Here is a 25106-nt window from a genome sequence, read left to right as displayed (position 1 = left end):
CTCAAGTTTTAGATATTGAGGATCACTACCTACATTTTGCATTCTTGAGAATTGAAATAGCAATCCCATGTTATGAAATTGTTTGATTTAGAGTATTGATCCTTTGACATGTGTGCACAATGCTCCCAACACAACAACAATTAAAGGTTTTCAAGTAGATATAATGCATGAATGCTTGTGGAAGAACAAACACTACAAGAGGATACTTTGTCTCATAAATTGTCACAATATGCCAATATGTACCTGACATTGACAAACACCACCATACAAGATATAGAAGATCCTAAGCTTGCAAGACTTACATACCATCAAATAACACATACAACCTATGCTTTGGCACCTAGCAATAACTAAACAATCCCACATTCGACACTCCTCCGATCCGTGAGCTTCAAATAACCCTTAAGCACGATAGTGACATGCTAAGTGAGATTTGATCTACAAGATTGGAAGACTTGGGAATATCTTACAATACAAAAGCATGCAAACTTGCCTCCCCATGGATTTGTATTCCCAATACATGTAACGCAATTTTTCCCCCAAGCATGTGAGACATTCCATTATTTAATGTGTAGATGTACACATACATTCCAAAAAAAACATCTCGCCATCCCAAAAGGCTTTTGAGTAGTGCAGCTTAGATCTTAAATTGACTTGGTTTCCCCATGACCCAAAGTGCTTGAGCCACTTGGCATTCTCTTAAGAGAAGTCTCCCCACGAAGAACTCATTGTGTGCAAGTGGTGCAAGTGACTTTCTTAACAATGGCTCAATACTCCCTTTTAAAAAGGTGGTTCAATACTGAGCTTTCTGCAGTTCATTGGTGTTTTTTCAAGCATAATTCACAATTTCAATGCTAGAGCCCCTTGGGATGTTCTTACTGCCAAGACTAGGCATGCACAAATCCCACTTTCTCAAAAAGTATATCCCATGCAAGGATTTGCAACAATTAAAGGCCTGTGTGACCTGTGCAAACAATCTTTACATGACCAAGGGCATATGTAAGGCATGACCTTGGAAGGATGCTTTTTCTTAAGAAAGTTTGTGCGATGACACGAGGCCCCTTACATTTGTTCAGCTCAGGCTTTGAGTGTACATGGTCCTATATTTGTCTCAAATATGCAACAATCCACGAGAACTTGAAGGTCCTATATAATAAAAAGATGACCATTAAATTAGGCTTTTTCTTAAGCGTAATAACCAGAGTTCCCCACACACAGATCACTCTTTATCCTTGACAGTACATGGTCCTAAAATACCCTCACCAAAGCATTATGGTCCAAAAATCGAGCAACTGCAACGTCCTTCAAGAGAGAAAAGGCACAGCAAGCACCATGGGAACATAGGTGAGACTTGCCATTACATGCCACCAACAGGATCATCATCTACTATGATTCTTATTCCACTGTCTGAGAATTGCAAAAGTATGAAATCACTAATTGCCAAAATGGAATCACTAGTCACAAGCAGGCTTCTGCCTAAATCATGGACAAGCATGTGAGGTACTTTCTTGCAATAATGAGTGCCAGTGCATCTTACACACCTGATACCAACACTTCTTATCTTGATGGTATCTGTCTTGGTTGTAGCTGCCTTTGGCAGCTCTGAATTGTATATACAAATATATTCACATGAGCCAACTTTACAATGAGGGCCTCAACATCCTGTTTGATGTCTCGAGTTTTCTGACCAACCAACCAGATCACAAGGTAAAAGGTTGTATGACAACAAGTTTCTTTGGCCAAGCTTCGACCAAGGTTTAAAATGTATAATCACAAACTGCCATTAAATTTATTAGCAGTTCAGCAACCCAACTTAGGAGTCATGGGTGTCACTGGTGGATGGATGGGCTCCAGCTTAAAACTCGCTACTATCACAGCCTGTTGTCCTTGCACTGTGTCAGGATTTATACAAGTATTTGATCATGGGCACTCATCAGTCCACAATGAAAGCAAGTAGCATAAATTTTCCAAAACAAAAAGCTCAAATCAGATTTGTGCTTAAGATGGTCAGAAAACATACAGCTCCAAAATAAACTTTCCTTCCTTGTATTTCTGGGGCTTCTCATAAGCTTTTTCCTGGGCAAAGGCTCAAAAGATCAGGTTGGTAGCTACTATCTATTGAAGAGACTTCCATATGAACAATCTGGCCCAGAGCACAAAACTCACATATTTCCAACCAACAATTTGTTGGCAACAGTTGCAGTAGATATCAGAAACTGTATGCATCCCAGTGGTCATCATCCTGTCTTCTGCAGGTCCTTCAAAGATATTGACACTGCACAAATAAATCACAAAAAAGCTACAGAGTTAACAAAACCAAGACTGTTTGGAACTTTATACAAGACAGTTACTTAATCTGCATAAAACACAACTCTCCTGACCATAAAGAAAACTGTACAGTTACAGGCTAGATAGTATCAAGGGCTTGTCTTAAGCACATCTACACATCCAACACAAAGCTGGCCGAAGAACAGCAGCAACCCTTCAATATGTATTTAAAACCCCCTCTTGTCAACCTGATTACTAATACAATAAATTCCCCAGCTGGCTGCGTTGGGTTTCAGCTGCAGGCAGAAAACACACAACTCAGGGAGCAGGCTACTTCACTACCCAACCACACCAAATCACAAGATCAGGCTAAATGTCAGTATGCAGAAGGAAATATGAGGTAGCAAACTACCTCACCAACCAACCAGGCTGAATGTCTCCATGTATGAACCTAATATCACAACCCCCCATGCCACTGCTAATCTGCTCATTACAGCACAGGACACCAATCCAATGTTGACTCCTTGTGAGCCATGAGGATCTGAGATATACACATCCTCGCAAGAATAATGGAAACACAGTGTTGAGCTATCTGAGAATTAGCCTAAAATTGAATCTCATATTATTTTCCTTTGCCTCACATATAGCCCCAAAACTTCTTCCAAATTAAACTTATGTAGATAACAAATTCCAAAGTTTTCGTAGGAAAACTGGCTCAGAAAGGTCTATAAAGGGGATCATTCACGGGCATTGCTACGCTTCATCCCTTCTATCTCACATCTTCACGAGTTCTTCACAGCTGCATTTGGCCTCTGCATCCTTCATCCACCCCAGAACTGCTGCATTTGACATTCTCCTCCATCATCGATGCTACCAAACACCTTGTCACCATCAATGGGGACTCCAACAAGAGAACAAGATTGGGATGGTTTAAGGACAAGTTGCAACTAGGAGAGGAAGCTTGAAAATGGTTGTCCCATGTCACTATCTTTGTGAGGTGCCTGATGCACAGTGGAGATGCGATGGTCAGCAATATTTATGGCTGAGAGAGAGAGAGAGAGAGAGAGAGAGAGAGAGAGAGAGAGAGAGAGAGAATATGTGAGCAGCAGTAGAGAGTAGAGAGTGAGTGATGCACTCTCATTAGGTTTTTTTAGATATGTAAGTACAGGTGCTAAAGATATGTTCACAAACGAGCACATATAAAAGGCACAGTAGCCCTTTATTCCCAATAACCTCCCACCTAAAGGTAGCGTGCCTTAAGGTTGAAGAAAAGAATCAACTAAGTCTATGTATGTACAAAGCTGAAATACATATACTATCCAACACCCATCATCTATTAGCAATGAGCAAACCAATCTGTTGGAAGACCCTTTGTGAGAAGATTTGAAGGGTTATCATTTGTATGTGCCTTGACAAGCTCAATGCTTTTGCTGTCAAGTACATCCCTGATAAAGTTATTCTTCACTTGTATATGCTTCGTCTTTGCATTGGAAGGCAAGGTTCCATGCTAGTATGATAGCACTCTTAACTATCACAATGGGGGACAAGGGTCTCAATAGTGCCAAGCACTCCCACCAAACATGAAATCCATAAAGCCTCCTTGCATGCCTCAATGGCAGCCACATACTCTACCTCTATAGTAGACAATGCAACACACTTCTATAGCCTAGAAATCCAGGAAACTGCTCCCCTTGTGAAGGTGAATACATACCCTAAAGTAGACTTTTTGCAATCAGTATGACCAGCATAGACTGCATCCGTAAAGCCAATAACAGATGCCTTCTGCTTTCCGAAGTAGATACACAAATCCTTTGTACCTTTAAGATATCTCATGATACCTTTCACTGCTTCCCAATGCTTTTTGCCAAGATGTGCCATGTACTGGCTAACCACTCCCACCGCAAATGCTATGTTAGGACGTGTAGCAACCATAGCATACATCAAGCTACCCACAGCAAAAGCATATGGAATCTTAGCCATTTCAGCCTTTTCATCATCAAATGTAGAACTATCCTCTGCACTAAGTCTCACGTATGGAGACAATGGTATGCCAATTGCTTTCCCCCCTCCGTCTTGAAACGCTACAAAATCCAGGATGCAGACTCCTGCTGTGACATATAAAGAAGACCTTTTGATCTATCCCTGAATATACGCATGCTCAGAATGTGATTTTCCTCACTAAGGTCCTTCATGTTAAAACTACTGTATAGGTTTTGCTTCAATGTGTCCAAAGCATAAAAATCCCACCAACAATCAGCATGCTATCCGCATACAAAACCAACATAATAAGGATGCCAGTTGCTACTTTCTTGGTATATAAGCAGTGATCCACTTGACTTCTTTTAAATCCTTGAGATTGCATGAATGTATCACTTATGATACCATTCATGCGGTGCCTATTTCAGCCCATACAAGCTTTTGTTGAGTTTACATACCATATTTTCTTGCCCCTTAGCTACAAAACCTTCTAGCTGTTGTATATATATGTCCTCATACAGATCACCATGTAAAAAAGCAGCCTTTACATCCATCTATATGAGTTTCATATCCTCATATACAACCATACCCAATATGGATCATAAAGTAGTCATCTTAACTATAGGAGAAAAGATCTCATCAAAATCAATCCCATGTTCCTGCTTGTATCCCTTTGCAACAAGCCCTACTTTGTATTTTGGCAAGGAACTAGAAGTGACCTTTATCTTGTAAACCCATTTGAATGGTAGGACTTTCTGTCCCTTGGACAAAGAAGTAACATTCTTCTTTATAGATTTCATCTCTAACAGCATAGCTTTATGCCATTTCTTACTATCCTCTCTGTCCATTGCTTCATTGAAGCATGACGGTTTACCACAATCTATCAACAAGACATAATCAACAACATAATTTGCACCAAGAACAAACCTATCTCGCTGTTTGGTATTTCTAGTCGACCTATGGACCCAATGATCAATGCTTGCTAACTGTTCAGCCTGCAGATCTACATTAACAACTTGTTCTTCAAATGGTTCAGCATTCTGTCCTGCCTGTTCCGACTATTCTAGTGGCACATTTTCTTGCTGAAACTATGGTATATCAAGGGCAACTTCTTGCTTATCGATTTCAGCATCATTCCATGCATTAATAGGGTCATTTACAGCAGGTATTTACTGATGTACAACGGGCACTCTTTGTTGTCCTGCAAGTATCTCTTCTTGGAATACAATCCTTCTAACTTCCTTAGTCTTTTCGAGCTGTTTATGCATGCGATCTTCCCGGAAGATAACATCATTGTTGCATACAATTTTTCTTTTCTCAGGATCCCATAATCTATATCCCATTTCACCCTCGTCACCATATCGTAGAAGAATGCATTTACAAGACTTTGGCTCCAACTTGCTGCGTTTTTCTTTTCGTATATGTATAAAAGCCTCGCAACCAAACACTCTCAAGTGTGCGTGCGAAGGTGGCTTGCCCAACCACTCTTCTTGAGGGACTCTTCTCCCCCCCTCGCCCCCCAAACACCTATTCGGTGACTGATTTATCAAGTACATAGCTATCATAACAACCTCTTTCCAAAATCCACGAGGTAATGGAGCATGAGACAATATAGTACGAGCCTTCTCCTGAATAGTCCTATTCATACTCTGCAATACGTTTTGGAGAGGATTATAAGAGGCAGTGTCATGAGGACATGTATTTTTGAAACCTCACTTAACATGTGGATTAATTTTCAATCACATGGTTAAGTAAATGTTGCACATGTGAGATGTAACTGGAGTTAGAGTAAATTTACGAGCCCGGATTCGAAGAAAATCACGAGATGTCAAAGGCAAAAGTTGCTATAAGTTATGTTGCATAGGTACTTGGTGGTATCTGGTGCCAGTTGTTGACCTAGGTCATTCATTTGGCCATAAGTGTCAATTAGTGACACTAGAGAAGTGACATTTAATGGTACCTAACGCCAATTTGATGGTCAAAGATAGCACAGAAACACTCATGAATAGAAGTTGCCTAGCCCATTTAATTATTGACCAGTCAGATTATTTTTCAGGGCATCGAAATAATTATTAGATTAATTTTTAATATTTAAAGACTGAAAATTAATCTTTAATTATGGATAATGCTGAAAAAACCATTTGGGAAGGCTGCCACTTGTCAAAAATACCCATACAAGACTGAAAAACGTCTTTAGAGACTAGAGAGAGGCATTTTTACTATATTCAACCTACAAGAAAGGGGAAGGAGATCCTGTTGGTCTAATTTGCAGCCATTGGAAGACCTTTTGAGGCAACCAGGGGTAGGAGAAGACCAACCAACAGCAGGTAATAGCATCCATAGGCTGTTGAGATAGGGCAGTAGCAGTAAATGACTGATTTCCTTCAGTTCTTTGCATCTACAAGCTGTTGAGATAGGGCAGCAGCAGTAAATGACAAATTTTCTTCAATTCTTCGCAAAGAAAGTCTGAATTTTCTCTCTCCTCAGCATTCTCTCTCATCTCCCAACCTTTCTACAACCTTGCTCCGAAGATTACAGCATTCAGATCACCAAAGGCTGAGAAATTTCAGATTTCTCTGTTATAAACCCTAATTTGTAGTAGAAACAAGGGTTTAGTAGCAGCCTCAAGAAGCGTACCAAAAATTGGAAGCTCCAAGACTTGGATTCAACAGGGCTGAAGCTGTTTTTAACCTATTCAAGTGGAGGGACTGGCAAATAATTGAATTTGGGGGCATTTTCTATCTCTATCAAAGCGGGTGAAGGCCAATTGATTGCCCGAATCAAGGGGCAAATCAAATTAAAGACTTGCTGGTCATTTTGAACAGCACAGGGAGTTGGAATACTGAAAGGGATTGGAAGAATCCCATTGTACATCAACTTCTTTTTCAATTAAGTTAAATAAATACCAAAAGGGGCGCCAATTTTGGAGCCAACAGGGTGTCCAATGTCTAAGACTATATAGTAAAGTGTAATTTTTAGTTTTGTGAATTTGTTAATTGCTGTAAATAGTGCTTAATCAGGTTATTTACCACCCTATTTGAGAAGGAATGCTAGTTACATGGTTCCATTGCCGGGATACCACTCAATCCCTTGATTTGGTTGGCCCAAGGCACCTAATTGCAAGCCAAAGCTTTGTGCTAGTGCTGATTTTTAATCTCAGCTAAGAAATTACAACAATATGTCTTCATACAGTGAGATGGACTCAAGCAATGATGATACCTCTTAGTATGAACATTTATATCGCACATCAATATGCTTTGTGCGTGAATGATACATGGCATTTTTAGCCAGATACACAGCACTCTGGCTATCACATCCCAACACTGGAGTACTCGCAGACATGCCGAGATCCTCTGCAAGTCTGCTCAACCATATAGCTTCCTTAGAAGCTTCAGTAGCTGATATGTATTCAGCTTCAGTAGTACTCAGTGCGACAATGTTCTGCAACCTGGAGCACCAAGAGATGGCCCCTCCAGCAACTGTAAAGACATACCCGCTAGTGGACCTGCGAGTGTCTAAGTCACCTGCCATGTCTGCATCACAATAACCCTGCAAATTAAGTGCACCCTGCCCATAGCAAATACACTTTCTTTGTGTACCCTTCAGGTATCTAAGAATACTCTTGACAGCCTCCCAATGTGGTTTGCCAGGATTTGACATAAACCTGCTAACAACTCCCACTGCATGAGCAATGTCTGGACGAGTAGCCACCATAGCATACATAAGAGATCCACAAGCTGATGCATAAGGGACTCCCTTCATAGCATTGGCTTCCATGTTATCTTTTGGGCTGTTGGCTTTACTAAGCTTAAGGTATGGAGGTAAGGGTACTCCGAGAGGCTTAGCTTCAGCCATGTTAAATCTGTCCAGTACCTTTTCAATGTACTTTTCTTGAGATAAGAACAGCAATTTCTGCGTTCTATCCCTACGAATCCTCATGCCCAATATATGCTCTACATTCCCCAAATCTTTCATGGAAAAGGCTGATTTCAGCTGATCTTTGAGAGCATCCAAGCTAGTCTTTCTCTTCCCAGCTAGCAACATATCATCCACATACAAAACAAGTATGATAGGGCTGCCATCTGTATCCTTTTTCATATACAAACAATGATCTGCATGGCTGCGCGTAAACCCATGAGAGAGCATAAAAGTGTCAAACTTTTTGTACCACTGCCGTGGTGCTTGTTTCAGCCCATATAAGCTGCGTTTTAGTTTACACACCAACTGCTCTTTTCCAGGAACTACAAAACCCTCGAGTTGTTTCATGTAGATCTCGTCGTCAATGTCACCATGCAAAAAAGCTGTTTTCACATCCATTTGGTACAGCTCTAAATCCAATACAACAGTGAGAGCAAAAAGCACACGTAGTGTGGTCATCTTCACAACAGGTGAGAAGACCTCCTGGAAGTCAATCCCTTCCTTCTGTGCATAACCTTTGGCAACCAATCTTGCCTTGTACTTGGGTTTCCCATCAACTCTCTTTACTTTGTAAACCCATTCATGTAGATCTCCTCGTCAATGTCACCATGCAGAAAAGTTGTTTTCACATCCATTTGGTACAGCTCTAAATCCAATACAACAGTGAGAGCAAAAAGCACACGTAGTGTGGTCATCTTCACAACAGGTGAGAAGACCTCCTGGAAGTCAATCCCTTCCTTCTGTGCATAACCTTTGGCAACCAATCTTGCCTTGTACTTGGGTTTCCCATCAACTCTCTTTACTTTGTAAACCCATTTGTTTGGAAGAGGCTTTCTTCCTTTGGGCAACGACACAAGATCCCAAGTATCATTAGCATACAAAGATTTAATCTCTTCCTGCATAGCTAGCTCCCACTTATTGCTGAATTTGCATGACTTAGCCTCTTTATATGTCAGAGGCTCACCCTCATCAGTAAGCATCACATAATGCAAAGAGGGGTCATACCTATGTGGCTGCCTTCTTAGGCGTGTAGACCTGCATACCCAATGATCCACATTCTCAGGAATCGGATCTACATCTAGAGGCATGTTATTTTCAGCATTTATTAGCTGCTGTAAGCCTTTTCAGCATGCTATTCATGCTGTACAGCACCTTCATTTTCATTTCCAGCACCTGCATTTTCATAATCAGCAAGTCTATCTTGCTGTCCATAACCTCCCTGTGCTTCTATTTGCTGTCCATCATCAGCTGGCTCAAAGATAACCGGCTGATCATCAGTTTCAGCCTGTGGTACAGCACCATGAGGCTCATCATTTGAAGTAATAGGTGGCTGCAAATTCTGAAATTTGACCTTTTTCATATCTTCATCAGAGGCTAAAGTACCTTTCAGCAACTTTGTCTCATTAAACACAACATTACAGTTGCGAACAATTTTCTTCGACTGAGGTAGCCACACTCTATAGCCAAATTCACCCTCATCACCATAGCCCATGAAAATGCCTTTGGTGGATTTCGGGTCAAGTTTATTCCTCAGCTCATTTCTAACATGCACAAAAGCATCACAGCCAAATATTCGTAAATGGTCATATGAGGCCGGTTTGCCAGACCAAACCTCCTCAAGAATGCCATTATTTAGGGACCTGTTTGGAGAGCGGTTGCAAATGTGAACCGCGGTTTTAAGTGCCTCTCCCCAAAATTCATGAGGGAGATTAGCAGTGGACAGCATGCACCGCACTCTCTCACATAGAGTCCTATTGTATCTTTCAGCCACACCATTTGAAGAAGGGCTGTAAGGGGCTGTAAGCTCCCTCTTGATCCCATGCAAGTCACAAAAGGACTTAAATTCATTAGACGTGAACTCACCCCCATTATCAGTTCTCAAGCATTTCAACTTTCTACCTGTCTAAGTGGTCACGAATGCATGAAATGTTTTAAAAACAGCAAACACTTCACTTTTCTTTTTCAACAAATAAACCCAAATCTTCCTGGAACAATCATCAATAAAAGAGGCAATGTATGTAGCACCACCCAACGATTTCAAAGGCATGCTACATACATCAGAATGCACTAAGTCCAATACATTTGACTTACGGGAGACACCAGAGTAAAAGGAATTTTTCATTTGCTTTCCAAACTGACAATCATTACAAAAATCAAGTTTAGAGCCTTTTCCATCAACCCTCTTCAAAGAGGTAAGAACATCAAGACCTTTCTAGCTCATATGGCCTAATCTCTTATGCCATAACTCCAAATGACAGCCAATTTCAGCAACTGCAAGAAACTTGCCATTCAAGGCTTTACAGTGCAAACAATACAAAGTGCCCTTCTTGGTTCCTTTAGCAATCAGCATGGAACCCCTTTTTAATTTCCATGAACCACCACCAAACAATGTGGTGTAACCATGCAAGTCAAGCTGTCCAACAGATAGTAAACTCTTCTTGATGCCAGGCACATATCTGACATCTTTCAACACAAGTTCTTGCCCATTATCCAAAGACAAGTGTATGGTGCCAATCCCATCAATGCTGCAAGCATGATTATTTCCAAGGTAAACCTTGCCATAACAGCCTGCATCAAAAGTAGCAAAACACTCCAAGCATGGAGTCACATGGAAAGAGGCACCAGAGTCTACAATCCAAGTCTGAGTGACACAATCATCAACTGACAAAAGTGCATCAATCACATCAGCCTTGGTGATCTGCATATCCTGTATGTGACATACAAGGGCATCATAATCCACTGCACATAATACATCAGCCTCTGCATCTGAGAGCTCCTCTATGATAACACTAGAGGCCACATTTGCCTTTTCCTTGCCTTTACTTGCCTCAGATGCATCTGTCTTTTCCTCTTTCTTCTTTTTGTCTCCTGCATTCTTCTTTCTCTCTTGTTCCTTCTTGTAATACCTGCAATCAGGCTTCTTGTGGCCCTTCCAACCACACTGATAGCATGTAACATCACTCTTTTCTTTTCCTTTGCTCTTGCTCCTGCTCCGCTGTCCAGCATTTGCATTTTTCTTTTCAGCCCTGCCTCTAACATTATAAGCTGTGTTGCTGCCTTCTCCACTAGACTTACGTCTAATTTCTTCATTCAAGATCGAACCCCTCACACCATCATATGTGAGATTGGGGTTATTGCTGAGAGAAACAACCAAAGTCTCCCAAGAGTCAGGCAATGTCATGATCAAAAAGATCGCCCTCAACTTATCATCAAAATCCAAACTTGCATCCTTGAGCTGATTTAAAATGCCAGTAAATGCACTCGCCTCAGACATTTGTGCGGGTTTATCCATTTGCAAAGCATCCTCACAATCCTTTAAGAACAGTATACCCTGCATACAATCTTTCCAAAGATCAAAGCCCTGACCATCAAATCGCTTGATTTCCATCAAACTTTTAATGTCAGAACTGGAAGAAGTTGCAGCCATTTTTCACAAGTACAAGTGTAAAAGCACTGAACTGCAAGAGCACAAGCTAAATCAGCAAATACACTGCTGTTATTGCATAACCAGCAATAATCCTCTGCTGTTTTGACATAAACCAGCCACTGCACAGGCAAATAATGCAGAAATTTATCAAATTCTGCACAAAATCCCAAATTTCCAGGTCCAAATGTGCGCAAATGTCAGCCAAACTAACTCAGCTGAGCAAAATTGCATCAATACATAAAAAGCCCCAATTTTCCTTGGTCCAATGCCAAGAAATTTTACTCGGATGAGCAAAATTCCAACAAATTTTGAAAAATCCCCAAATTAATTGAGGTCAATGCGCACAATGTCTGCAATTTCTGACCAAATCTGAAATTTGGGAAAAGCCCCAAATTTCCAGGTTCAAATTTGACCAAATCTGAGAACCGTGCTTGCGCGCACGAACTCCCGTCAGTGGCAAAGAGGTTGCTTGCATTAAACCTTAGAAAAATTTTAAAAAATTTCTGGAAGAAAAAAAACGTGTCAAAGTGCAGCCGTTGACCTGCGCTGCCTGCGGCAGCCTGTCGCCTGCCCGTCGGATGCCACGCAGTCTGCGTGAGCTGTCGCCTGCAGTCGTTGACCTGCGCCTGATGCCACGCAGCCTGTCGCTGCAGTTTCGTGACCTGTACAGCCTGCGCCTGGCTGCTCGTGACCTGTTCGACTGCCTGCCTGGTCAAAAAACGACCTATCCTAGCTGCTCGTGACCTGTTTGACTGCCGCCTGATCAAAAACGACCTGTCCCTGCCTGCCAGGTCAAAAACGACCTGTCGCCTGTCTATCAAGCTGTCGCTTGTACAAAACGTGACCTGCAACACTGTCGCTTGACTGTCCAGCACATACACGTGCCTGGAAACAGTGACGACCTGACCTGTATGAGTGACGACTTACTGATTTCTCGCGAGCGAAGAGCTGGTGTTGTCTCACACGGACTTCGAGGAGCGCGAGCACCTTAACCTCAGCTCTGATACCAGTTGTTGGAGCGCGCGGGTAGCGGAAGCGTGAAGATTTGCAGCAGAGAAAGTGAACAGGTGAGTGAGAGTGAGAGTAAGAGTGACGAACAGATTTGGGTGTACCAACAATGTGTTGGTACACAAAGAATAAAATGTATTTATACTTGAGGCCCGTAAGGGTGCATTCACATGTACAACATAATAATACACGTGTAAAATACACGGAGGTGAATAAAGGACCTTTACATCCCAACAGGGGCAGCAAAAGACTATGATGAGAGTGGAAAAGCAATGAAGTTTGAGTCCTCCAGCTGTGTACAAGATAGACTGAAAGCTTTGACTTTCATTCAGCAATTTGATGCAACCTATTCAAGGGGGAACTTCACGGAGTCCTCGAAGATTCGAAAGGCAATCACTTCCTTCAAACTAAGGAAGTCATTCATAGTTCAATGTGATATATGTAGTAACAGCATTAGGGCTGTTCTTATGCAAGACGGCCGAGTTGTGGCTTATGAGAGCCAAATTCTCCACGGTGCAGAAAAGAATGTGCAGGTCTATGAGAAAGAGCTCTTGGCTGTAATTCATGCACTATCTATGTGGAAACATTATTTGTTGGGGACTGATTTTATAGTGTAGACAGACCATCAAACTTTGAGCTACTTTCTGACGCAGACAAGGTTATCAAAGAAGCATATGAGATGGACAAATTTTCTCTCTATGTTTCATTTTCAGATTGTACATATTGATGGTAAAAAGAATGTTGTGGCTGATGCACTATCACGTAAGCCATAAATTTCAGCCATTAACATGGTTTATCATACTGAGTTGGATGCCATGAAAGAGCAATATATTGCTAATTCAAACTTTGATAATGCTTATGATCAACTTTGCAATGGCCAAAGGCATGAACACTTTGTGCTAAGAGATGGATTTCTGATGATGCATGGACAATTGTGTGTCACAAAGTAGTTAAGGCCTAGAGTTATCATTGAAAGTCATGCTCCTCCGTATGCAAGACACTTTGCCTCGATTTTGAGACGAATTCTGATCAATTTCAGCTCAATTTTTTATCAGCTTGAGAACCATTTATGGTCACTTTTGGGATCAGTTTTGCATCAGTTTTTGCATGAGTTTGTGATCAGTTTGGGGTCACATTTGCAATAGTTTGTGATTAGTTCTCAGATCAGCAAGCGATCAATTCATGATTAGATTATACTCAGTTTTCAATGGTTACATCTGGTTCCATGGACAACAGTATATGTTATGATGCCATTGATGTTTTAGCCATGGTTTATGCTTGATCATGCTATGCTATGGTTTAGTTTTGCCAAATGAGTTGAGCTCATGAGAAATAGACATGTCACATGATAGTCTAGCAATGTTTTTGAGATTCTTTGGGAGTCTCATGTTATGTTATGATTGGTTGGAAATTTTCAGCATGTACTGGGCATATGAAATGGTTGAGCAACAATGTGCAATGTTGTATTAACTATGATGCCTTATGGAAATTCCAATCCACTATTTGCTTTTGATGCATTTGGCAGTGTAATCGTGGACGATTACAAGGATTTTAAAGGGAAGGGCTGTCATAAGGACATGTATTTTCGAAACCTCACTTAACATGTGGATTAATTTTTAATCACATGGTTAAGTAAATGCTGCACATGTGAGGTGTAACTGGGATTAGAGTAAATTTATGAGCCTGGGACCGGAGGAAATCACGAGATGTCAAAGGCAAAAGTTGCTATAAGTTATATTGCATAGGTACTTGGTGGTATCTGGTGCCAATTGTTCACCTAGTCATTCATTTGGCCATAATGTCAGTTGATGACACTAGAGAAGTGGTGTTTAATGATACCTAACGCCAATCTGATGGTCAAAGATGGCACAGAGACACTCAGGAATGGAAGTTGCCTAGCCAATTTAATTATTGATCAGTCATTATTTTTCACGATATCGAAATAATTATTAGATTAATTTTCAGTATTTAAAGACTAAAAATTAATCTTTAATTATGGATAATGCTGGAAAAACCATTTGGGAAGGCTGCCACTCGTCAAAAATGCCCATGCAAGCCTGAAAAACGTCTTTAGATGTTGGAGAGATGCATTTTTAGTGTATTCAACTTGCAAGAGAGAGAGAGGAGATGCTGCTTGTCTGATTTGCAGTCATTGGAGGACCTTCTAAGGCAGCTAGGGGCAAGAGGAGACCAATCAACAATAGGTGACAGCATCTACAGGCTGTTGAGATAGGGCAATAGCAGTAAATGACTGATTTTCTTCAATTCTTTGCATCTACAAGCTGTTGAGACAGGACAACAACAGTAAATGATAAATTTTCTTCAATTCTTTGCGAAGAAAGTCTAAACCTTCTCTCTCCTCAGCATTCTCTCTCATCTCCCAACCTTTCTACAACCTTGCTCCAAAGATTACAGCATTGAGATCACTAAAGGCTGAGAAATTTCAAATTTCTCTGCTATAAACCCTAATTTGTAGTAGAAATTAGGATTTAGCAACAGCCTCGAGAAGCGTGCCAAAAATTAGAAGCTCCAAGACTTGGATTCAACAAGGCTAAAGCTATTTTTAGCCTCTTCAAGTGGAGGAACCAACAAATAATTAAATTTGGGGCATTTTCCATCTCCATCAAAGTGGGTGAAGGCCAATTGATTGCCCGAATCAAGGGGCAAATCAGATTAAAGACTTGCTAGTCATTTTGAACAGCAAGAAGAGGAGTTGGAATACTGAAAGGGATTGGGAGAATCCCATTGTACATCAACTTCTTTTTCAATTAAGTTAAATAAATACCGAAAGGGGCACCAGTTTTGGGGCCAACAAGGTGTCCAATGTCCAAGATTTTACGGTAAAGTATACTTTTTAGTTTTGTGAATTTGTTAATTGTTGTAAATAGTGCTTAATCAAGTTATTTACCATCCTATCTGAGGAGGAAGGCTGGTTACAAGCAATGAGCTCCATCTTTATGCCTTTGCAATGACAAAAGGCCTGAAAGACTTTTGACATGTATCCTCCACCATTGTTAGAGCGAAGACACTTTAATGTCTTGCTGGTCATATTTTCAACAAGTGCCATGAATTTTTTAAACTTATCTAATCCCCCCTCTTTACGACAGATTGGATAAACCCATATTTTGTGTGTGGCATCATCAACAAATGTGATAGAATATTTATTTCCCCTTGGAGACAATCCTAGCATCTCACATAAATTTGATGTACTAACTCTAAGGATGAAGATTTTAATGAAAGAGACTTTTTATGTGATGTTTCAGCATGCGTACCAAACATGCAATGATCACAATAATCAAAATCAACATACCTCAAACGCGGCAAATAACCCAAACAAGAAAACACTTTCATTCCAGTTTGATTCATGTAACCCAACCAGCTATGCCTCAAAGACACACTTAACTACTCAATTATGGCAACAACATGTTTATGCACACTAGATACATGTAATGGATACAGAGTGTTACTCTTAGAGCCTTTAGCAACAATCCTAGATCCCTTACATATCTTCCATTTGCTATCCCTAAAAGTGCTATAATAGCCTTCACCATCTACTTGCCTTGTGCTTATCAAGCTCTTCTTGAGCAGGGATACATGCCTCACATTATGCAAGGTGAACACTGAATCATGTTAAAATGTCAACTGCACGCTGTCAATCCTTGCAATGGCACATGCATAGTTGTTCCCCAAGTGAACAACACCATGTCTACCACCACTGTAGTCAAAAAACCACTCACCATGTAGTGTTGCATGGAACGAAGCACCTGAATCAAAATCCAAGTGTGCATGTCATCATCAGAATGCAATCAATGACTGTGCACTAAAAGAAAAAACAAAGAGTACATCACTGCCACTGTCACTCTCATGACTGACTACATTGACTTCCTCTATTTTCACATTGCTTTTCTTTGCATGTTGACTATCCTTTTCTTTCCATGCTGACCACATTGACTTTCTCTATCTTTACACTGCTCTTCTTTGCATGTTGCCTATCATTTTTCTCATCCTTGCTATCATCAATGCTTCTGCCCTTCCCCTTCTCTTTCTTCCACTTGAAGCAATCCCGCTTAAAATGCAATTTCTTACTACAATGATGGCACTCTACATTTTTCCCACAAAACTTACTGCGTGCTTTGTTTTTAGAATTACCCTTTTGCTAGGATTTCCCTCTGGTATGCAGTGCATTGGAGAACTTGTTTGCTTAATTATTTTGTCTATTTAGCTCTTTTATGAGTAAATAACTCCACATCTAAATATAACAGCATGGCATTGGAGTTATGGCTGTCCAAAAAGTATTCCAACTTTTAGGCAAAGTGTATAGCAAAAATGTTCCCTTGAACTCCTCATCAATGTGGAACTCCAAAGCAATCAACTGGCTAAAAACAAAGTTAAACCCATTCAAATGTACAGACATGGTAATACCTTCCTTCATGCAAAGGTCCATCAATTTTTTCAACCAATAAACTTTTCTTGCTGCACTTTTCTGAGCATATAACTCCTCAAGTCTTTGCCACATATCATAAGCATTTTAATTTCTATATGTTAAATAACAAAATATCTGACACCAAAAGCTCTATGGTAGAGCAAGCAGGCTCATCTAACTCATCCCACTCATCTTGATCCATGGTTGCTGGTTTTACTCCTTTTGTCTTTATGGGCTTCACCTGTTTCTTCTGCACCAAGACATTATAGCACTACTTCTACCATATAGCAAAGTTGTATGCACCCTCAAGCTTCTTAATGTGCAAAAGATTGATGCTATCACTGCTACTGCCAGCCATGAATTACAACCCAAATGTGACTCAAAAAAGTCAACAAATGTGAGCCCAATTGTCACATAAATGACCAAGGTATAAAACAAGTATCAACCAGCAATGAAGAACCAAGTAATTGCAGAATTTTCAGATCTGCAAATCAATTTTTAGAGTCACATAATGTGTGCAACAGCACTCCACAAGTAATTGCAGTTGTGCCACGGGCTAATACATCAATTGCATGAGAAAGCCCCATATTATAGCTACAATTTATACTTCGGATACATCCACAAGCACAGATTTGACTCACGCGGTCAAAAGCCCCAAAATTTCTTTGCCCAAACTCCTCAAATTGCATCGAACATAACTCCCAAGTAAATTCCACAATCCAATTTTGCCAAAATTTCACAAATTTTGCAAAAGCCCCAAATTTGTATGAGATTCAATATGCTCAATTTGCATAGAAATTGCACTGCAAGAACATACCAAGACCAAATATGACACAAATTTTACAAAAGCCCCAAATTGTGCGGGGCACGATATGTCAAAATTTCAAAAAATTATACTTGTCCCACTGCAATTTCCACAAATACATGAAAAGCCCCTATTTTTGAGACCCAAATGTGTGCAAATTCCACAAATTTTACTCAGCCGAGTAAAATCTTTGAATATACGCTAGAAGCGTCAATTTCCAAGAGTAAATGTATGCCCAATCTCCCAAATTTGTTAAACTGTGCTTGCACATGCATGACAACCTACCAAAATTTACCAGGATAAACCTTTGAAAAAAAAGATAGGTGGAAATTTTCTCATCAAGACGGACCATGACAGTTTAAGACATTTTCTCAACCAACCAAAGATTTCTAAAAAGCATATTCGATGGGAGTGAACTATTTAGCTCAACTTAACTTTCAAATACTCCATATTCCTGGGAAACAAAACAAGGTAGCAGATACCCTATCAAGAAGACCCCAGATTCATGCAGTATCTATGATTCATCATACAAACTTCACTAGTATGAGGAATATGTATGCTTTTAATGAAGATTTTAAATCATCCGGGGGAATTTAGTGAACTCTTATGTTATTAAAGATGGATTTTTTATGATGGAGAATAAGTTATGTGTTACTAAAGATTTCAGACCTAAAGTAATTGAAGAATGTCATGTGGCACCTTACATGGCTCATCATGGTGTTTTGGCTACAACCAAGGCACTTGAAATGTATTTCTTTTGGCCAAGTCTTCGACGAGACATTGAGCAATTTATCAAAGAATGTCTTGTGTGCCAAAAGAAAGTTTGATGGCCAAAATCCTGCATGGCTTTTGCAACCATTGTCAATTCCGAGCCAACCTTGGGAAAGTATTGCTATGGATGTTATTTTTGGCTTGCCAAATCCAACAAATGGCAATGATGGTATATGGACTATTATTGATAGATTTAACAAACACGCTCATTTCATTCCAATCACGAAGACTATCAAGTCTCAACATATGGCTAGAATATTTATTCAATAAATTTTTAAGTACCATAGGTTATCACAATCCATTTGTCAGAGTGCAGCGATGCGAAAGCGTAGGACAAAGACTGAGAGAGAGTGAACACAGAGAGAAGAGAGAGAGAGAGAAAAGGAGATAGTGTAAACGCAGAAAATCTGCGGTGTAATATGCTGTATAAGAGTGCAGAAATACACAAGGGAGCAGAGGAAATATCTGCGTATGTCTCCGACTTGACAACCTCGATCTCCGTCAGCCCGAGCATAGTCTGTCTCAGCCAACAGATCTTAAAGATCAGAATCTGAAATCACTGAAGAGTGAATAATGAAGTGTGCCACAGGAACCGGCTATAAATAGCCACGACAGCAAAAATCTGGCCGACTGCAACAGAAATCTAACCAACTGTGCAGTCCGACTGCAGTGCTGACGTGGCAATGATGACGTGGCACCTCCTCTGTCGTACTGTGCTGATGTGGCACTGACTATCCAAGAAATGACTGGCTAACACCCCCTCGCAGATCCTGGACGGGTGAAAAGACTGAGGGATCTAGAATGCTACCGAAGAAGAGCTTGGGGAAGCGTCTTCGTAAACAAATCTGCAAGATTTCCTCCGTCTTGCAATACTCCACATCAATGGTCCCATCCAGAAGCTTCTCTCGAATGAAGTGATACTGGATCTCAATGTGCTTCGTCCGGGCATGGAATACTGGATTCCGTATCAAGGCAATGCAACTCTCATTGTCACACCGCAGAAGAGTAGGACGAGTCTGGGGGCAGCCAAGCTCCTCCAACAATCTCCGAAGCCACACTACCTCACATGTGGTGGAAGACCCAGCCCGATACTCCACCTCAGTAGAAGAAAGGGCTTCCCACTCCTCAGGGACCCCCTCGATTCCTGAATCTTGAAGGGTGTCACGGGCCCAATGAGGAGAAGGACGAACCTCTCCCCATCGCTCTCCATCTATTAAAGACTCCGGAACATCCACCGGCGGAAGCTCCTCGGGGGTGGCTGGTGGAAGAGAAGACTTTGAATCCGAAGAAGAATCTCCATCAAGAGGCTCTGGCTCCAAAGAAACTGTCTCGGGAGCCCAACTCTCCCCTAGATCTCCAAGGATAGGGTGCTCCTCACCCCCCTCTGGGGCCGGTACTTCCACGAACCGCACATCTCGGCTAATGTAGACATCCTGCTTGGCAGGATCAAACAAACGATAACCTTGGGACTAGGAGCTATAGCCAACAAAAACCTGTCGTCGGGAAGCCACCTCGAACTTATCACGCTGTGTCTTCGAAATGTGCACATAAGCATCATACCCAAAGATCCTGAAATAAGAGACATCAGGCTTAGTCCCGAAGTAAGCCTCAAAAGGTGTCATCCTGTCAACGGCCGAAGTGGGAGATCGATTAAGGATGTGAATTGCGGAAGCCACTGCCTCAGCCCACAGAAACTGAGGTGCTTGTCGATGCTTCATCATGGTGCGTGCCATCTCGATCACACTTCGGTTCTTCCACTCCAAAATGCCGTTCTCTTGGGAGTGTTGGTGTTAGCAAACTCCTAGTGAATGCCCCTATCTACACAAAAACGAGCAAACTCATTAGACATAAATTCACCTCCCTTGTCTGAACGCAAGGTCTTCAGTCGCCGGCCAGAACAGTTCTCCTCAAAGAGAAGCCAATCCTTGAAATGAGAGAAAGCCTCCGACTTCAAAGTCAAGAAATAGGCCCAAGTAATCTTGCTGTAGTCATCTACGATCAACATGAAGTACGAGCTCCCCTTCAAGGACTCGATCCTCATCGGGCCACAAAGATCCGTAGATACAAGCTACATGGGTGAAATAGACCTCCTAGAAGCTTTGTTGGGAATCGCATCCGGATGCAGTTTCCCACGAATGCAGGAGACACATGGCTAATGGCTCACCACTATGTCCGGTAAGCCTTGGACAAACGACCCTCGCGACGCCTTTCGAAGGTACTTGTAGTTCAAGTGGTTAAATTGAGCATACCATAGCTCGGACTGTGTCTGAGAAGTAAGAAGAAGAGAAGTAAGAGCTGAAGAATACTTCAATTTGTAGACTCCATTCTCCTCATACCCTGCAGAGAGAACCTTCCTCGATCCACGATCAAGGACTCGAACAGTATCACTGTCAAACTCCACAGAGAGGCCAAGAGCACAAATCTTATGAACCGAAAGTAAATGATACCCCAATCCTAGCACATGCAACACCTCAGAGGTGTGGGTACCACCACGTCCATCTGGAATAAGCCGCATCTCACCCCACGCAGCAATAGACACAAAAGAGCTGTCTCCAATGAGAATTTGCCCACGCGAAGGTTGCAAATGGGTAACACCAACGGAAGGAGTCATGTGCCGTGAGGCACCACTGTCCACAATCCACTCTCGAGCTTGAGGAGCTGTCATCGCAACATCAGAAGTTGTCGCTATAGAGTCCTCAATGACTGCTAAGTGTAGAAAAACAACTGATGAGGGTGTAGCCACTGCTCCAGAGTCCTTCGTGTCCATCTTCTTGGTATCCTTCTTGTCTTTGTCGGGGCAATCCTTCTTCCAATGACCGGTCTTTCCACAAATATGAAAAGTCAATTCCTTCTCCTTGTCCTTCTTGGATTTGTTGTCCTTCTTCTTCTTTTGGTCCTTTCCCTTCTTCTGAGAGGCTTGACCAACCAATGCATCCGTTTTGGAAGCATTATATCCCTTCAACTGTTCCTCCTGGTCCAAGACCATAGGAACCAACTCTTCCCACCAAAGAGTCGACTCCCGCCCTGATGCAATAAGAGTGGAATAAAAAGTATCAAATCGTGGCGGCAACTGGGATAGTAAAGCGATCGCCATGTCTTCGCAGGAAATAGGCTTTCACGCATTTTGAATCTGCATCTGAAGCTTGTTGATGTGTTCCCAAAGCGAAGAAGACTTATTCACGGACAAAGTCCGCATCTGCACCTCCAAAGAAACCCTCTTCATCAGGGTTATCCGGTTGTACATCTGGTCGAGCTCCAGCCATATCTCACGAGCCACCGTCAAGTGCTCAATGTGAGCTATCACGGCTGTGGTGCAAGACAGAAACAGAAAAGATCGAATCCTGGCATTCAATTTGTCCCAATGAGACTGGGCCTTAGTCAACTCTGCACAAGCATTGAAAGAGAGTTTGGACTTATCCCTCACCGAGGGCCTGTTAATCTCCTCCATCACCAATTTCGCCAAATCACAAGACTCTAAAATGGCCAATATCATCACCCGCCAAATGCGGTAATTGTCACCAACAAGCTTTTGATCTAATGAAAGAGCCGGTAGGACAAGCACCTTCTTGTCCATGATCGCCTGGAACTCCAAATTAATCTCTGTAGACATGTTAACCTGCAATACCTACACAAACGCAAAAGCAGCCCCCTCTGACTGTGAAAATGCAACCTTCTAGGGCTGATTCCTCCGCTGCCCAAACCTTCTTCACCAGCCGGAGGCAATGAAAAGGTAAAATCTGCAATGGAAGGCCTCAAAAGCAATCTTCCTCCCCTTCGAACAGCAATAACCTGCAGCAAATTTACCGATTAGACTCATTTCCCGCATGCCCACGCTCGCTTTAGTCCTGATCCGATGCGCAGCCCTCCCGCTCGCTCTCAAATCCTAGAAACGCAGCCTTGTGTCGCGCTGAAATCTCCTCTTCAGATAGGTTCAGCCTTCAGTCAGTCCATCTTCACCGCTCTGATACCATGTCAGAGTGCAGCGATGCGGAAGCGTAGGACAAAGACTGAGAGAGAGTGAACACAAAGAGAAGAGAGAGAGAGAGAGAAAATGAGACAGTGTAAACGCAGAAAATCTGCGGTGTAATATGTTGTATAAGAGTGCAGAAATACACAAGGACGCAGAGGAAATATCTGCCTATGTCTCCGACTTGATGACCTCGATCTCCGTCAGCCCAAGCACAATATGTCTCAGCCAACAAATCTTCAAGATCAGAATCTGAAATCACTGAAGAGTGAATAATGAAGTGTGCCACAAGAACCGGCTATAAATAGCCAAGAAATAATTAAGAAACAGCATCATGTCGGCTGCATTAAGCCGACAGCAGAAATCTGGCCAACTGCAACAGAAATCTGACCAACTATGCAGTCCGACTGCACTGATGACGTGGCAATGATGACGTGGCACCTCCTCTGCCGTACTGTGCTGACGTGGCACTGACTGTCCAAGAAATGACTGGCTAACATCATTGTGGGTGATAGAGATCCACGAACCACTAGTCTCTTTTAGCGAGCTCTTTTTGAAAATTTGGATACAAAGCTTACATTTTCTTCTTCTTATCATCCTCAAACTAATGGTCAAAGTGAAATAGTCAATCCCACAATATTGGATATGTTGAAGTACTATTGTTATGAAGCCAACCAACAATGGAAAAAGTATTTGCCTTTGGTAGAATATATCTATAACAACGCGGTTCATACTTCTACAGGTAAATCACCATTTGAGATCATATATGAAAAACCACTCTTATTATCTGCTCTCAAAACCAAGGAGGAGATATTTTATGCCGATGAGTTCGTGCATGATATGGATATAGCTTTCGCCCAAGTTAGACGAGCTATCTAAATATCTCAAGAATAACAAAAGAAAGCAGTAGATCGAAGGTAATTGATTTTACAAAAAGAAAATTAGATGTGGCTAAAAGTTCATAAAGCCTATGTAAGAAGCTCTAACAAGCCTTCATCCCAAGTCACTAAGCTCCTAGCAATAAATTATGGGCCATTGATTGTTATAGGTTACAACTTCTAGAGCATTGGAGAATTCACAATGCTTTTCATATCCATCTTTTGAAGCCTTATAAAGGACCTCCACCATTAGAATCTGCAATAGAGAATCAATCTGAAATAGATGAACTGGAAGAGATACTTCAACCAAAGCAAATAGTCTTTCATATGATCAAGAAATGAGGAAAAAACACTTCTAGAAAATTTCTTTTAAATTTTAAAAATTACTCTCATTTAGATTCTAAATGGATGTCATAAGAGTATTTCAAAGACTATCCAAAAATACTTGTAACTTATGAAGAAACTGTAGGATCAAAAATACTATGTCTTGAGAACAAGATGGATTTCAAGAGAGAGGGATGTAACAAACCTTTTGTATATCAATTATTACCAAGACATATTGGCCCAATGATTCAAAATTAATTTAATGATCATATACTTTAAAAGGCAATTTGTATTATTTAAGTGTTTCAAAATATGATTAAATGTTCATCTTTCTATTTAAGGATGGCCAATGGCCAAAATGCCCTATAATTATACTTAGGTCATTACCCAAGAGAAATTAAAAGTTTAGTCAAATGGTCAGATTAACCAAAAAGCTCAGATTACTAAAACTTTTACACTCAGATAGTCACATTAACTAAAACCTATATAATAAGTGATTGCAAAAAGTGAAACTAGATACTCATGATCAAAGAAACAAACCATGAACCAATGAACCTATATAATGAAGCTCTCCAAATGCTAAATTTGGCAACTCTTAAAATTTAGGAGGTTACTATTTTTTAAAGTTGCTCAAATGGAAATTCTATTCGCATCAAATGCTCTGGAATTTAATAAGGAACAATTTTGTCTTCATCAACTATCTCAAATTCTTAACCATTTGAGAGATTTTTAGAGTAAAAGATTTGAAAATATTTTTCTCTAAAAAAGTGACATGGAATATCTAGAATAGAATATGTGTCATTTTGAAGAGACAAATGTCCCTACACTTACTATTTTCAGTAAACGCTTATCATTTGTAGCCTCTATTTTTCACTTTTGAGCACCCAAGCCCCACACCTATATATTAAAGGTCTATCTCTTCATTTGAAACAAGCTCTCGTGCTGAAATTTCAACCGTATGCTTTTTACTCTCCTATGGATAGTATTGATTGCAATGGGACTTGGACATTGATGGATCGTCCTCGCGGTCATTAAGACAAAGTGGATTTTGAGGACCAAGCTAAAGGCTAATGCTACTTTAGACAAATACAAGGATCACCACATAAGTTATGAAGAAACCTTGATTGACATCATTTCATCTGTTGGTTACGCTCATCACTCGCCACGGTTGGCCAATCTATCAGATGGATATCAAAAGTACATTTTTGAGCAGTTATTTGGAGAAGGAAGTCTATGTGGAGCGATCTTCTAGCTTTTTTCCGTTGACGGAACTAATAAGATATTTCACTTGCAAAAAGCTTTTCATGGGCTAAAGCAAGCACCGCATACTTGGTACCAGA

At 41.0% G+C, this 25106-nt stretch overlaps 1 protein-coding gene across 2 annotated transcripts in view; it reads right to left on the bottom strand.

Annotated features, from left to right (window-relative positions):
• Positions 1-1357: 1357 nt before the first annotated feature.
• LOC148018049 (protein yippee-like) overlaps positions 1358-25106 on the bottom strand; it is a 52232-nt gene continuing 28483 nt past the window's right edge. The window contains exons 4-6 of one of the 2 annotated variants that reach the window (XM_087661358.1): positions 2167-2275; positions 2021-2076; positions 1358-1878 (exon numbers count right to left, since the gene is read on the bottom strand). In XM_087661358.1, coding sequence (XP_087517484.1) covers positions 1872-1878; positions 2021-2076; positions 2167-2275 — 172 coding nt within the window. In that variant the 3' untranslated portion in view covers positions 1358-1871. Of the gene's footprint in view, positions 1893-2020; positions 2077-2166; positions 2276-25106 lie in introns of both variants that reach the window. The other variant, XM_087661357.1, reaches the window with a different exon arrangement.

The sequence above is a fragment of the Lygodium microphyllum genome, chromosome 21 (genome assembly GCF_053477565.2).
Source record: "Lygodium microphyllum isolate KBCC chromosome 21, Lygodium_microphyllum_v1.1.10, whole genome shotgun sequence".
Taxonomy (NCBI): domain Eukaryota; kingdom Viridiplantae; phylum Streptophyta; class Polypodiopsida; order Schizaeales; family Lygodiaceae; genus Lygodium; species Lygodium microphyllum.
The sequence above is the reverse complement of the archived record's forward strand: the minus strand, read 5'-3'. Positions and strand labels throughout refer to the sequence as shown.